Source organism: Daldinia caldariorum (assembly GCF_022478825.1).
Source record: "Daldinia caldariorum strain CBS 122874 unplaced genomic scaffold F4812scaffold_19, whole genome shotgun sequence".
In the NCBI taxonomy this organism is placed as follows: Eukaryota; Fungi; Ascomycota; class Sordariomycetes; order Xylariales; family Hypoxylaceae; genus Daldinia; species Daldinia caldariorum.
The window spans coordinates 464,565-477,635 of NW_025953055.1; the positions used below are offsets into that span (position 1 = coordinate 464,565).

At 47.4% G+C, this 13,071-nt stretch overlaps 3 protein-coding genes across 3 annotated transcripts; 1 reads left to right on the top strand and 2 right to left on the bottom strand.

Moving 5' to 3' along the window:
• Nucleotides 1-211: 211 nt before the first annotated feature.
• F4812DRAFT_160460 (phospholipid-translocating P-type ATPase) lies at nt 212-5,328 on the bottom strand. Its single transcript, XM_047929815.1, has 3 exons — nt 4,723-5,328; nt 1,473-4,657; nt 212-1,418 (listed from the first exon to the last, which is right to left on the bottom strand). The coding sequence occupies exons 1-3, from the start codon at nt 5,179-5,181 to the stop codon at nt 437-439; spliced, it is 4,626 nt and encodes a 1,541-aa protein (XP_047786903.1). The 5' UTR covers nt 5,182-5,328; the 3' UTR covers nt 212-436.
• Nucleotides 5,329-8,722: 3,394 nt separating this feature from the next.
• F4812DRAFT_160497 (uncharacterized protein) lies at nt 8,723-11,566 on the top strand. The gene is made up of 2 exons (XM_047929816.1): nt 8,723-10,426; nt 10,486-11,566. The coding sequence occupies exons 1-2, from the start codon at nt 9,188-9,190 to the stop codon at nt 11,116-11,118; spliced, it is 1,872 nt and encodes a 623-aa protein (XP_047786904.1). The 5' UTR covers nt 8,723-9,187; the 3' UTR covers nt 11,119-11,566.
• Nucleotides 11,118-12,973, bottom strand: F4812DRAFT_442721 (ATPase, V1/A1 complex, subunit E). Its single transcript, XM_047935329.1, has 3 exons — nt 12,645-12,973; nt 12,018-12,526; nt 11,118-11,831 (listed from the first exon to the last, which is right to left on the bottom strand). The coding sequence occupies exons 1-3, from the start codon at nt 12,675-12,677 to the stop codon at nt 11,681-11,683; spliced, it is 693 nt and encodes a 230-aa protein (XP_047786905.1). The 5' UTR covers nt 12,678-12,973; the 3' UTR covers nt 11,118-11,680.
• Between the last annotated feature and the right edge of the window lie 98 nt (nt 12,974-13,071).

The window sequence follows — 13,071 nt, forward strand, 5'->3', positions numbered from 1 at the left end:
CTCCGCAATAATAATAACTTCAAGATATAGTTAGGGGTCTGCCTCAAGAGGGACTGGTGACAACACGTCTTGTGTAACCTCGACTCGAGAAGAAAGTCTATGATGCAAGAAAACTAGAACCTTTCAACCTTCTGACCAACATCGTCATCTCATCATATAAGTCCTCCCATAGACTCCATGCACCATGAAAACGCCGACGCCGTTGTAAATGGAAATGAGCAAAAAAGGGGAAAAAAAAAAAAAGAAAGAAAGACCATTCAGAATGGTTAGTTCGCTGGTCTAGCTGAGGAAACCATAGTGGTATCGTGAATAGTTCGTCCGAGATCATACTCAAGCACCTAGCGCTCCGGATATCACATCGTAAGGAATACAAGCTAAAGTCCCAGCATCACACTATTTTTACAGGGGTTATTGCGGGAGAGGTCGTGAGTGTTCTTTATTCATGCTCATGGATGTGATTGTCTTTGTGGTGAGTGAATGCAGACTTGAAGGATTTACCCCGGGTCCGCCTTCTTATTCGGCTGACAATCCCATTACCATCTTCTGGTTGATTGACGCCGGAACGAGTCGACTCGAGTCGGCTCAACATGGCAGCCGAAGTGAAGTCATTAGACATCTCGTAACTCTGCCGAACTCGGTCCATCGAGGCTCGCATACGGTCGTAAGAGGGACGAACGCGATCGTAGGATGGGCGTACCGCAGGTTCGGGAGGCGGGTCGACGGGTTGAGCAACAGGAGGAACATCTATCGAAGGCTCGTGCCTAGTGTAATTAGTGCCGTCGCTGCCATTCTGACTGCGAGAATTATGACCAGCAACAGACTGAGTCGCAATAGAAGGTGGATAAATAGGTTTCAAGTCTTCGTCCACACTGGCGAATTGCTGGTGTCGCCGGCGCTTGGAGGACTGTGACGATCCAGACGAACTAGACTTGGCCAGGATTTCGCTCGGGCTCTCCTTTTCTAAATTGTCGAATTTTCCTATGGTAACCTGTTCCCGAATGATATCTACATCTCGGGGCCAGTAGACTTTGCGTAAAGCCTTGATAGCATATCGAGGAGCTAGGGCAAGAATTGGAGTCGCAATTAAAACCGCCCAAAACGAGACTTCGCCGTAAATCTGTGGAGCTCCTTTATAAAGTGTACCGGCATACGTTGACGAGGTATAGACACCAGTCCAAAAGAAGACAACAAGATCACTAAGAATGATAATAAGGAGCGTAAGCCAGTCCCACCGATATGTGTTGATGAGAATGTAGAGGTTGATGGTAATGATGGCTGGGTGCGCAACGTAAGCACCGATCCGGTACCGATCCGACACGTCGAGTCCATTGCTGGCAACGGACGACGTAGCCGCGAAGGCCAAGTATGGAACGAAAAAGCATATTACACTTTGGTATGCACCATCCAACATATAAAACCTGTCCCTTGTTAGTAAATCTGGTTAAGTATAATAGGGCGGTGAACATAATTACCAAAACTTATGTTGAGTCCATTCACGCCGCTCAATACCACGTCGATATAGCTGAGGAACAGCTAATGAGACTGCATCAGAAACGTCCTGATCGAGGACACCGATGACAATGGGCGGCACAGAAGTGAAGATAAGGTTGAACAGAAGGATGTAAGTGTACTCGAAGAGATAAGTAATGTCAAAATTGCAGAAACACTGAAACCAAAGAATGGTCAAGTTCCAAACCATGTTCTTGTAAAAGAAGTTGGCGATTGCTTCCGCCATTCTCCTGTATGACCAGCGGCCGTGAACCAAAACTAACCGTTGGAGGAACCGGAACTGACCAATGGCATAATCGGCAGACATGGTGGCTTGACGGCCTTCAACACCGGCAATACCCACGCCAACGTCGGCTTCCTGAATCATCGCAACGTCGTTGGCACCATCTCCGATGGAGAGTGTCATAACATCGAGACCATTTTTAACCATAGATACAACTGCAGCCTTTTGCGCAGGGCTGACACGGCAACACAGAACGGATGCGCACTGTTTGCAGAGAAGAAGAAATTTTTGTTTCAAGGTCTCGTCAAGTACCCACCTCAAGGTGAAGCCATCGATGACCAGAGCATGGGTTGGCGCTGGCGGCTCATGATTTTTCCTGGCATGGGCCAAATCTTCGTCGTCACCAGTGATACCAAACATCCTCAGCTTTTCGTCTAGTACTTGTCCAATCTCGTTTACGAATAAGTCGTCGGGCGTCGAGCCGGTTTCATCTTCTTCCACCTTAAGATTAATGAGTTCCATATCGTTATTTAGTAAATTGCATGAGAAACCAATATTGATGGCGGTTTCGACCTTGTCTCCAGTGAGCACCCATAGCTTAATACCCGCCCGGCTAAGTAATTCGATCGTGTCAGGTACACCGTCTTGAAGTCGATCTTCGATTGCCGTTCCACCGAGAAGAGTCAGTTCTTGTTCGATCTTGTCGGCGACCTCTTCCAGTCTCTCCTCTCTTTCATGCATTGCAGTAGCAGCCTTGTCGTGCTCCTTGCGCCATTCGAGATATTCCTGCTCAGAAAGTACGCGTTCGGCTATGCATAAGGTTCGAAGACCTTCTCGAGCGAACATCTCAAGGTGTTCAGCAGTTGTCTTCCGAAGCTCTGCTTGTTCACCGCGCTTAAGACGGGAGTAGATGATGCTGTCCGCGCCCTTGCAGAACAAGATGATGCGACCGTCGGGCATTTTTACGATAGCGCTCATTCGCTTTCGAGTGGAATTAAATTCGATTGTGTTGAGAATCTGGTAGTGTATCTCCTCGCCCATAACATTCACTCTGATACCCTCTGTTGTATTACCGAGTACAGTGAAACCCATATCCCGAGCAGTTGCCACGAGTGCTGCTTCATCTGGAGATTGAGCTTTGAATTCAATCTTAGGGGGGTCACCGGGAATATGGTCCGCTATAACGGTATGGCAAAGCGCCAATGCAAGCATAAAGTGCGCATTAGCATGCTTCTGTTCCTCGCCGGATTCCCCACGCAAGTCGTCAACAAAGTCTGGGGCGATGAAGGTCATGTCTTCTTCGTGAAGATATGGGTTATCGTGAATCTTTCGAAGCCCCTCCACTGCGCGAATTTTGTCCTGGGCAATCTGTTCTCTGGCTCTAGCGGCTTCTTTTACCACATCGATACCCAGACGCTTCTGCATACCTGCCTGGGCTTCGGTGTACGCTTCTCCGTACGGCTGACCATTGATAGTAGCCTTCTTGAATTCCATGACGTTTTGGGTAAGAGTTCCCGTCTTATCCGAAAAGATATATTCAATCTGACCCACATCGTCGGATATGTTCCATGACTTTGGTACGCACGGATAGTCGATTTTGTCGTAGTACATCTCAACATCGCTATATATGAAAATAGCCTGTAGAGTACGCACGATTTCGAGCGAGATATAAAGGGAGATCGGAACGAAATTTTGGAAGACGATAAGCGCTGCCCAGAATGTAATAAACCCGGTCATACCAGGGGTACCACCAACGGAACCGTAATCGAACCAAGCAGTCGAGGCGTCGCTTTTACCCCACGACACTCCATTAACAATGGCACACAAAAGACACAATGCGCCGAGAATACCAAAATTACAGATGACGTTGAAGTTCAGCTCTCGGGCGATGCGGGCACGTTTACTTGGCGTGACACCTGCATTCATCATAATTTTCGTGTCGTGACCGGTAAACATGACGACTCCGAGAACCCACTCAGTATTCCTCAAGTTGCAGCCTCTGAGCAGCATATTGTCAATGGTTATCGGCTCCGACATTTCTCTTGGGCCATTTGCCATCATCTGTTCCCATTTGATGGCACCGTTATACTTGTAGAGGTTAGGCTGGGGTGGTTCGCTCTCAATCAAAAATTGGGCACGCTCGCAGTCCCTCGCGTGCTTCAAAGTTCGTCCACAGCGAAGCGCTTGTCGAACTTTCAAGTTTGTTTCTCCATCCAGATTCTTGGTTTCCACGTAGCATGCGCCGTCGGAATCAGAAGTAGCTAGAACAATGATATCTGCAGGAAGTTCATCGTCATTATAGAGTCGCACGAAATCGCCAACCTGTAGATTCTTCCAATGATCCTTGTGAAACCGGGCTTGACCGGGCTTAATGTCGTAGTTAATGAGGTCCCCTTTCACTCTAGCTAACGTCTCGGTCTCGTTTGGCATATAGGATGTTTCGGAGGTCGGGCGTTCTGGGATCTCCAGTAAGTTGTTCCTGGCTGATTGAGGCGGAAGAGGCGACGTGACCGGTGTCATCGGAATGTCTTCGTACGCAGACAGGTATGATGTTCTATCGGTGTGGGGAGATAACATGGTGGAATCGCGACGCGTAGCCTTGGTTTCAACAGAAGGACGTGGATCTGATGAATCTTTGAGCACTCCATCTGTTTTGTCCTTCCACAAACCCTGAAAAGCGCGCCAACCGGTTCCCAGGTACCTCGAGGTGGCTTTCTTGATCCTACGCCACAGCGAAACGTTATCTTCGGTGACATTGACATTGTTCCATCCTACGAGACGATGTACTGGCGCGTTGTTTAATTCAATGTCAAGAATCGTCCTGCGATAATCTTCGATTGCGTCCTTAATGGCCGTCACGGCAAGAATAAATATTAAAGGTACCGCATTAAGTCCTGGGTTAGTACCTCCAAAGATAGGGAAGATCTAGGAATTAGGAAAAGTAGTGTCAGTGTCTTTTTTCGGAAGGATAGAAAATCTATTATACTCACAATAAGAATGACCATGAAAAGGAAGAAGATGTTGGCAATGTTGTGGAATTGGAACCACAGGTTCTTAGGGATGAAAGATAATGGTGTGTACTTGGCCGTCCGAATCTTGTTTCGAGCATATGATTGAATGGGGTTGCCGTCCTCATCCTTCATCTCGTCAGGTAAGGGTAGATTGAAGAAGACTATCCTCCCCCCGTCATCTTCCTCCTCAACAGATGTGGTACTCTTCGAATCCCCTGGTTCATTCTGCTTGGTCGCAGACGCGCTGTCGTATGTAGCATGATCGTCACTTGTTGACTGGCTGCCACCAGAATGACGTTTCTTCTCTATCGATATGGTTCGCTTATGCTGTATCCTGTCTCTGAGAGACAGCCTCTTGAGACCGCTGCTCTTGACAGTAAGTTTCCGAGTAGCCCATCTCGATCTGTTGACCGCCTTGTCGCTGCTACCTTTCGGCATTTTGAGAGAGCTGCGGGCAGAGCCCGTTCAACCCGACGTATCCGCCAGACCGGCCTTCCGTGGCCACGAGTCTTGCGAATGAATTCCTGAAACGTTACTTGATTCTAAAAGCGAAGGACTCGGGCAATTGGCAGCAATCGCGTCGGCGTCGCCAAAGTGAAAGAAAGTGAGTCGTCGATCGATGTTATCGTGACAAGGTTTTCGTCGAGGAAGGTTTGCATTTGGATAGATGGGATGTGATCGCTTGTCTTCCGTCGTCCCTTGCTTAGTACTGGGGGGGCGATCGTGTTGTTGATGGCGTTAAGGACAGAATTGGGAAGGGAACAATGGAAGTTTTTGATTGATCGCTTCGTCGGAAGGGCCGGGGTTCTAAGGTACACCGAATACCGTGCCGAACACTGTAAGGCTTATAAGCAGGATAGGCTAGAAGGTGATATAAAAAGTTGCGTGTGTACCTAGGTACGTACGTACTTACCTACCTAGGAACATACCCATATATACACTTAACCAGAAAGCCTAACAAATCCGCAAATTGTCCCTAAGTACCTATCCGGTGTTCTCGGCAGTAACAGGGGAAAAGTCCTAAGACCTTTAGCGTAATGTTATCAACTTGAAAGTATAATTCAATTCGAGTTATTTGTCGCGCATTATTATTATGATTGGATTTATATTATGAAGCTAAGTATTTTTTTTCTTGAACAAGTTTTTTATTGAAGGAGATTATATGAGAATTGTTATATATATTACAATAAAGAGTAGAAAGTAAACGTTAAAAGCCCCGTGAATAGAAGCGTTTTAGTAAGATGCCACGCATATAAATGTATATCAGGTACATTACGCTAGTTCCTTACCAAGGCAAGGTACCTTACACCTACATACCGGAAGCTTGGTAATCAGGCCTATACTGTACGCGCTATTGTACGGATCCGTATATTTAAGTAGAAAAAAAAAATTACGGCGACTTAACAATATCCTTGTCCCACCCCAATCCACCCAGAAAATGCCTCCCAGACTCGATCTCGGCTAAGATTCTTTCGTTATGCGGGATAGAAATCCTCATAGGAGGACAAATCTCTTAGAACGGGGTCTACATCTAGGGATTTTAGCAATGGAGATAACCATTGTATTGGATCACATTCAACTACAATCATATAACATCTCATTATCTTACTTCTACGACCTGGGAATTTAATTAAGACATATCCCCTTACTTTATCCAGTGATACTTTTTTTCCCAGGGCTCTCCGCGCACGCGTCCTGCGTAGCATTCCATTACTTTTTTTTTCTGAGCCTGAATTTAGCAACTACCTACATAATACCCCTCGGTAGCACGCCGAATTCTTTGAACCCCCCTAGAACTTGCGCTAAATGGTTGCAGTGCAGCGGCGCGGATAGTTATCATCCTTCGCGTGCGACTTTATCCCCCCTCGAGTCAGAATTATCAGCATTGACACAGCAACTAGAATACATATTGGACGGGCCAACCTGTTTGTTCGTAGCCTACCGCACCACGAACTAGATCGGCACTATTTTTTTTTTTTTTTTTTTTTTTTTTTGGATTACCAGAAGCAAATCCTCGTATATCCCATACACTTGCTTTTGAGCGGCAGCACAATGTCCATAGAGATTCCGCCTTGGTAGAAAAAAAGTGCGACCTATTATATCAGCCGCTACTTACCATGAGCTAAATCCAGATTCTGTGTGGCTAGGTCTGCATCTACATCTACCTACCTAAGGTAGATAGTGAGTAATCTAACTACAATAATACAGATGATACTTATTCTAAGCCTATTAGGCTGCACGTTATCTTCTCTATATCCCCCCTAATGGCGTTGCGGCGGTGTGGAAACAATAGCTGGCCCTCTCTGCCTCTTCACACACAAACACCCAGCATGGGTTGGCGTCCATTCGTCTGACAAGGGTCTTGGACGCACATCATCGATTCATCAAGTGGTATCGGGGAGCACAGACGGGGCGTGAGAGAGATCCTTCAGGAGTTGCGACTTTATGTTTAAGCTAACCAATTCGCTCCTCTTGCTCCCAGGAGCCCGCTGCTAATATATCAGGTAGGTATGTTCTGTCAGAGAATAAGACAAAATGCGCGAGAACTTGCCTCTGGGTAATAGGATGGATGTACTTACTATGTATTTTTGTTCTGTGTATGAGCATTACAGGTATGTAATAATAAGTCGAGTCGAGTCGAGCTCGAAATTAAAGCCATTCTGGGTTATCCGTGTGAAGCACTGTACTGCACAAGTACCGAATATCCACTGTATTATTTGGAAAAGCGCCCCCCCCAATTCATAAGAAGTTGGTACTTCATAATACATTGTAAGTCCGAACATGCCCGAGATGGCAGATCTAGCCTAAGCCTAACAGCCTACCTAGGTAGTTTTTCACAACTCCGTTTGCAGCGTTACAGTTAATTCTCATGAGATACAGGTTACGATTTACTGTGACGCCTCAAAGTCCACCACGTATTGAACATACCTTAGATAGGTATACTCTAACGGTTAGTAGATAGTTGCTTAATACCGCAATGGAAGTACGGATTTAGGTAGCCTCGGACGAAACACAATGTCACAATCAGATCTGAATAAGATTAAACTATCAAGGTGGCGAAGCAACGCAGCTAACGTTTGATAAGCATTTGCATCACTTCCCGTCAGCTCCCGTCACGACCCCGAAATCCGTGGAGTACATATGCATTACACACTACCTACCTGGTACATAACTAGGTACCTAGGTACATAACTGCGTACATTAGCAGATGGATACCGTCCTACATAAAATGGGGATATTCTTAAATTAGATTCCAACTCATTCAGCAGGCTGTTCGTCTGTTCGTGTATCAATACATCAACTTAAAACAGCATAGATTTTCAAATTTACAGCCTCACAACCCAGGCGACTCGGCAAATCAAATACGGAACTTAAACGCTTAATAATAAATAGGACGAAAGAGTGAATCACGATGTTTTAAGAATTTGTAAGTTCAAAGAGCCATACTTGATAAACTCGTAAAATTGTATGGTGTGGAGACAAGACGAGAAACCAAAACCTGCTACAAAGTAGTATGTACCTGCGCAGCGCTAGGGTACCCCCTATTCCAAGTTAACCAACATAAGGTACACGATACGCCAACCAACGATGCACTACGAATTACCATATTATATCTACCTAGGTAAGTATCTGGGTAGCATCTTGGTAGCTTTAACCTGTTTAGTCTAAATCCATTCAGATTGTGAGTTTATATCTGCTTCTGCCAAGTGAAGAGATTGTGAAGGGCATTAAGGGATTGGGCTGTTGACCCTGTTTAGGTACCCCCTGATGCGCCGGGCTGGTGCACTAACAGACGGGATGAATGATGAAAGGCTGGTAATCTTGGGAGCTGCAACACACGGGAACTGACCCGAACCCCGCCAAGCATTAAATCCGGTGGATCTCTCCTTACCCCGAGTCAGTTGCCCTTTTTTAGCCACCGCACATTAGGACTGTCCAAAGAACATACTTAATTAGGTTAGTTATCGGGACGTTTCCAAGATTCGAGCAGCATAGCATAAGACCCGACATCTCAAATACCTAGGTACGCTAGTGTACCTAAGTACCGAGGTCAGGGGTACACTTCCAAAGCGCCATAGGAACCAGCCAGGAAACTTTACCTACCTAAGACGGCTAGATCGAGAAAAAAAAGGGTTTAACGTTGTTCCGTTAGCTCAGGGCCTCTGCCCTGCCCAGGTGCTCTGAGCACCTCCTGCGCCTGGACAACACGCCCAACACGCCCAGCACGTCCACAGAGGCTGAGAGGGCGGCCCCACATCAAATTAATTAATCTTTACGACGCGTTTTCTTTCAAGCGCCCCGCCAAGCATCAAACTAAGAGCTGAATGAAATGGGAATCGGTACCTACAACTTTGTAACTATATGCCCATGTTATTTCTAATAAGTATCGATGAAATCTATCGTAGGTTTGTTGTACCGACGGATCAGCATATAGTACCTAGATATGTCGACGTCCCGGAATCGGGATATCAGAGGCTTCTTCGGCAAAGCTGCCGGCCGCAGTAATGATCCTCAATCCCAGTCGGCCTCGTCTTCAGAACCGGTCCGGGATCCGCAGCTCTCATTTTCATCCCCTACAACACCACGGAAACCCACTCCGAAGCTGCGTGATCGGACCGATGAAATTAAAGGGTCCGACGATGAAGACGGTGACTCGGACGACTCATTAGAGTCGATATCCGCGTTCATCCAACGGAAAAATGGTCCCTCTCCTTACCAGAGAGACTCAAATCTAACATCCACACCAAGGGCAAAGAGGATAGCTTCCAACTCATCTTCTCTGCTCAAGTCGCCTTTGACACTACAGCCTAAGCACAAATTTGACTTGAAGTCGTTAATCAACCATGCTCGGCAGTCTGATAGGGCAGATGAGAGTGCGAGGAGGGCGGATGAGCTCATCAACCAGAGCGAAGATGATGACGACAATGATCAGATTTTAACAGACGTACAAAATGACCCAACGCTGTTACAAAAGACGGCTAAAGAACTTCTAAAGGACGATGAGGAGGATACCAAAGGTGATAAGCTGATGAGGGCTATGAACCGCACCAAAATCGATGCGTCCCGTAGACTATGTTACTTCTTTAGTCTTGAGCCGCCCTTATTCAAGCCTCCTAGAAGTCCGTTCCCAGAAAAGGGGGCAAAGGGGTGTTGGCGATGTCTTGCTAACTCGCGCACACGGGATCAAGCCGTAATACTCGGCTTACCGCATGCCATCGCTTCCAAAGGCAAGGCACTTCCAGATGAGCTGTTCCTATGGATCCTAGACGAAGTCTGTGCCGAGAGAAACGTTCAGCTGCGTATACAATACTGCAATCTAGTAACACTATGTCCTGATAGCATCGCACGCCTCGTCACTGAGAAACGATTATACTCCATGCTGGAGAGGATGGACGGACCTAAATCCCCTCAAAGCCAAAATATCACTAAGCTTGAGAGTTTCCCCAGAGTAGAAGATCCGTACCCTGGAAGAGATTGGTCGGGGCTGGTGACTTTCCTCGAACTCTTGAAGCGCATGGCCCCGAACTTAAAGTCGCAGAACGCGATAGGGGCTATTAAACTACTGGTGCGGATGGGACTTGACCCTCTCGTGAGCACGACAGTTCGCTCCGAACACTCCGCGGCAATGGAAGCTCTTGTCACAAGATTATCGAAGTGGGATGCATCACAATGGGACGAAGTCGTAAGTCTTGCCACCTTGCCAACTGTACAACCAAGATAATTATACTAACAGCCATCAAGTGCGAGACAATATCTTCCTACCTCTACCAAAGTGTAGACGACCCTATGCATCAGGTCGTTCCTATCAGCTATATGCCCAAGACAACCGCCAAGCTCCTCGACCTACGTCGACGCATGGCCGCCGTAATGCTGTTTCGGGACACGGCTCTGAGCAGCAGACCTGTTGACGAAAGTTTAACTCTAGCCAAGGTCATGGATCGACTCGACTCAGACGATTTCCGTGTCAGGCCAACCACCGACTTCGAGAGCCTGCGTGCGCTAGTAGCACTTCTGGACATCGCCATCGGCGACGCGGGCTTTATCATGCAGCAGCACTCGGGAAACAACGAAGGGGAGGAGGACGCGGCTCGCAAATTCGACAAGGACATCGACGCGCTGACCTTCCGGCTCAAAGTGGTGCACGATAAGATCCACGACAGCACCCTGCTCTCCCGCAAGGTCACCAAGGCGTCCATCGACCTGGTCGCTAAGCGGTTGACGTACGCGGTGCGCACGCGGCCGCCGCCCAAGACCAGCATCTTCGACCCGGAGCCCAGGGAAGACGCTAATATACCTAAGCAGCGAGCGTTTATGAAGAACTGGGCGCAGAAGAAGGCCGAGCGTAATAATACCGCCGCTACCGCCGCTAACTAGGTTAGGTAGGTGCCTACCTAGGTACCTACCTAACCTACCTACCTAAGTTAATAGGAAAGTGGGAAAAATAGAAGGATAATACGATACGAACGTTGTGTAAGAGAGTACCTAACCTACCAGGTAGTTAATTGATAATATGGTGAGCTAAAAATGGTGTGTTGTTTTTGTTGTTGTTTTTTTATTGATGCGGACTTTCCTGCAAACGCCCTTTTAAGATATACAGCAAGCAAGCAGCCCCTTTCTAGTGAGCACCAACAAACAAATAATCAACACGGGGATTCTAGATTTCCGTGCCCCCCAAAAATGTGACTGACTGACTTGACTTGACTTGACTATCCCTTTACAAGAGACCCTTTAAAAAAACGGGGGAGAACAAGCGTGACGCTGTTTAAGCATACATATGTAATCTCCTTCCTTTCTTATCTATTCTTCTTCCTTCTCTGATTCTGCCGACGTCCAGCGTAGTTATTGTTGTTGATGACGATGACATGTACCGCTCGCGAGCGAAGCTGGTAAAACCTTTGACGTGATGTAATAATGATATCCCCTCGCCCGCCCTTTCTTAATCGAAGAACTTTCGGTTGGGGTTCTTGCCGAATAGCGCCTCTCGCACGGCGGGGAGAGCGCTGGTTTGTAGGAGCCGCAGTCTCTCCTCGAAGGTGTTGTTGATCTCGATCTTGCCTTGGCTACCTACGATTAATAGTCCGCCGGAGCTATGGGTTGATTTATCGTCAGCGTACCGTATCACTTTTATATCGGGCTTTCCCTCCCCGTCTTTGCAGCTTGCAGCTTAGATTCAGGGATATAATAATAATAGTAGGGATAGTAGTAGTGGTAGTATTATTATTTTTTTTAATTTCTTTTTTCTTTTTTCTTTTTTTTTTAAAAAAAAAACTCACCTTTCCTCGGGTAACGCGATCTCCTCATCGATCGTAACCTTAGTCTCTTTGCCAGTCTTAGTCTTGTACTCGGCCTCAGCGTCCTTGATAGCGTCCTTGAGGACGTCGTAGTCAGCCTTTCTAGCGCGGGCCTGAACTTCGGGCTCCACGAGGGCGTAGAGGCCTTCGAGGAGGAGGTTCTTGAGGATCTCGCGGTACTTGGCGGGGTCCTTGGCGCCGTCGGGGAGGCGCTTGGAGGCGTCGGCGAAGATGTCATCGAGGAGCTGCTGGCGGGCGGCGAGGACCTTGAGGCGGGTCTTGTTGGCGACGGTGGACCGGGTGATCTGCTGAGACATGGCGGCCTGCTTGAGGCGCTTGGCGTGCGCTTCGTCGATGGCGTCCGTCTCCTGCCGCACCAGCTTCGACTTCTCGATGCTGAACTCCTCGTTCGCCTTGATCTCGATCTCGCGCGCCTTCTCCAACGCCTCCTGTTTGATGAAGGCCGTCATCTTGCGGAGCTCTTGCCCGACCTGTTGGGTAAGGGGGGGAACATCGTCCGTTAGCGTGTTGTTCGTGTAGTTAACTGATACAGCTTCTCGATCGTATTGGTTTTATCCTTGGTCAAATTGGGAAAGGAAAATGAATTACCTGGTCGTCGGACAAGGCGTGGACTTGCGACATCTTGGAGGGAGTATGGGGAGAAGAGAGGAGACTCGGTGTTTGGAGGTTGGAGGTTGGGAGAGGAGAGAGGCTAAGCCGAAGGGATATCTCTCAGCTGGACAAACGAGGTCTGAGAAATCCACACGATAGGGGAGGGATATTCAATTCAATATTCAAGCAAGGTTGGATTTGTTTAATTGTAGGTAGGTTGATTGATTGAAGATAGCGGGTCAGTTTACAGCAACGTTGAATGGATTGATACAAGTTATGTAGAACCTTGGGTTCGGTGACATATGAATGTTATGTAAAGCTCACCTTGAGCTTAGGTACCGACCCGACCCGACATCAGGTAATGCAATTTACATTATGTACTACATTGTACCTTGATACTTCATTCAAACAAGCATCAGCCACA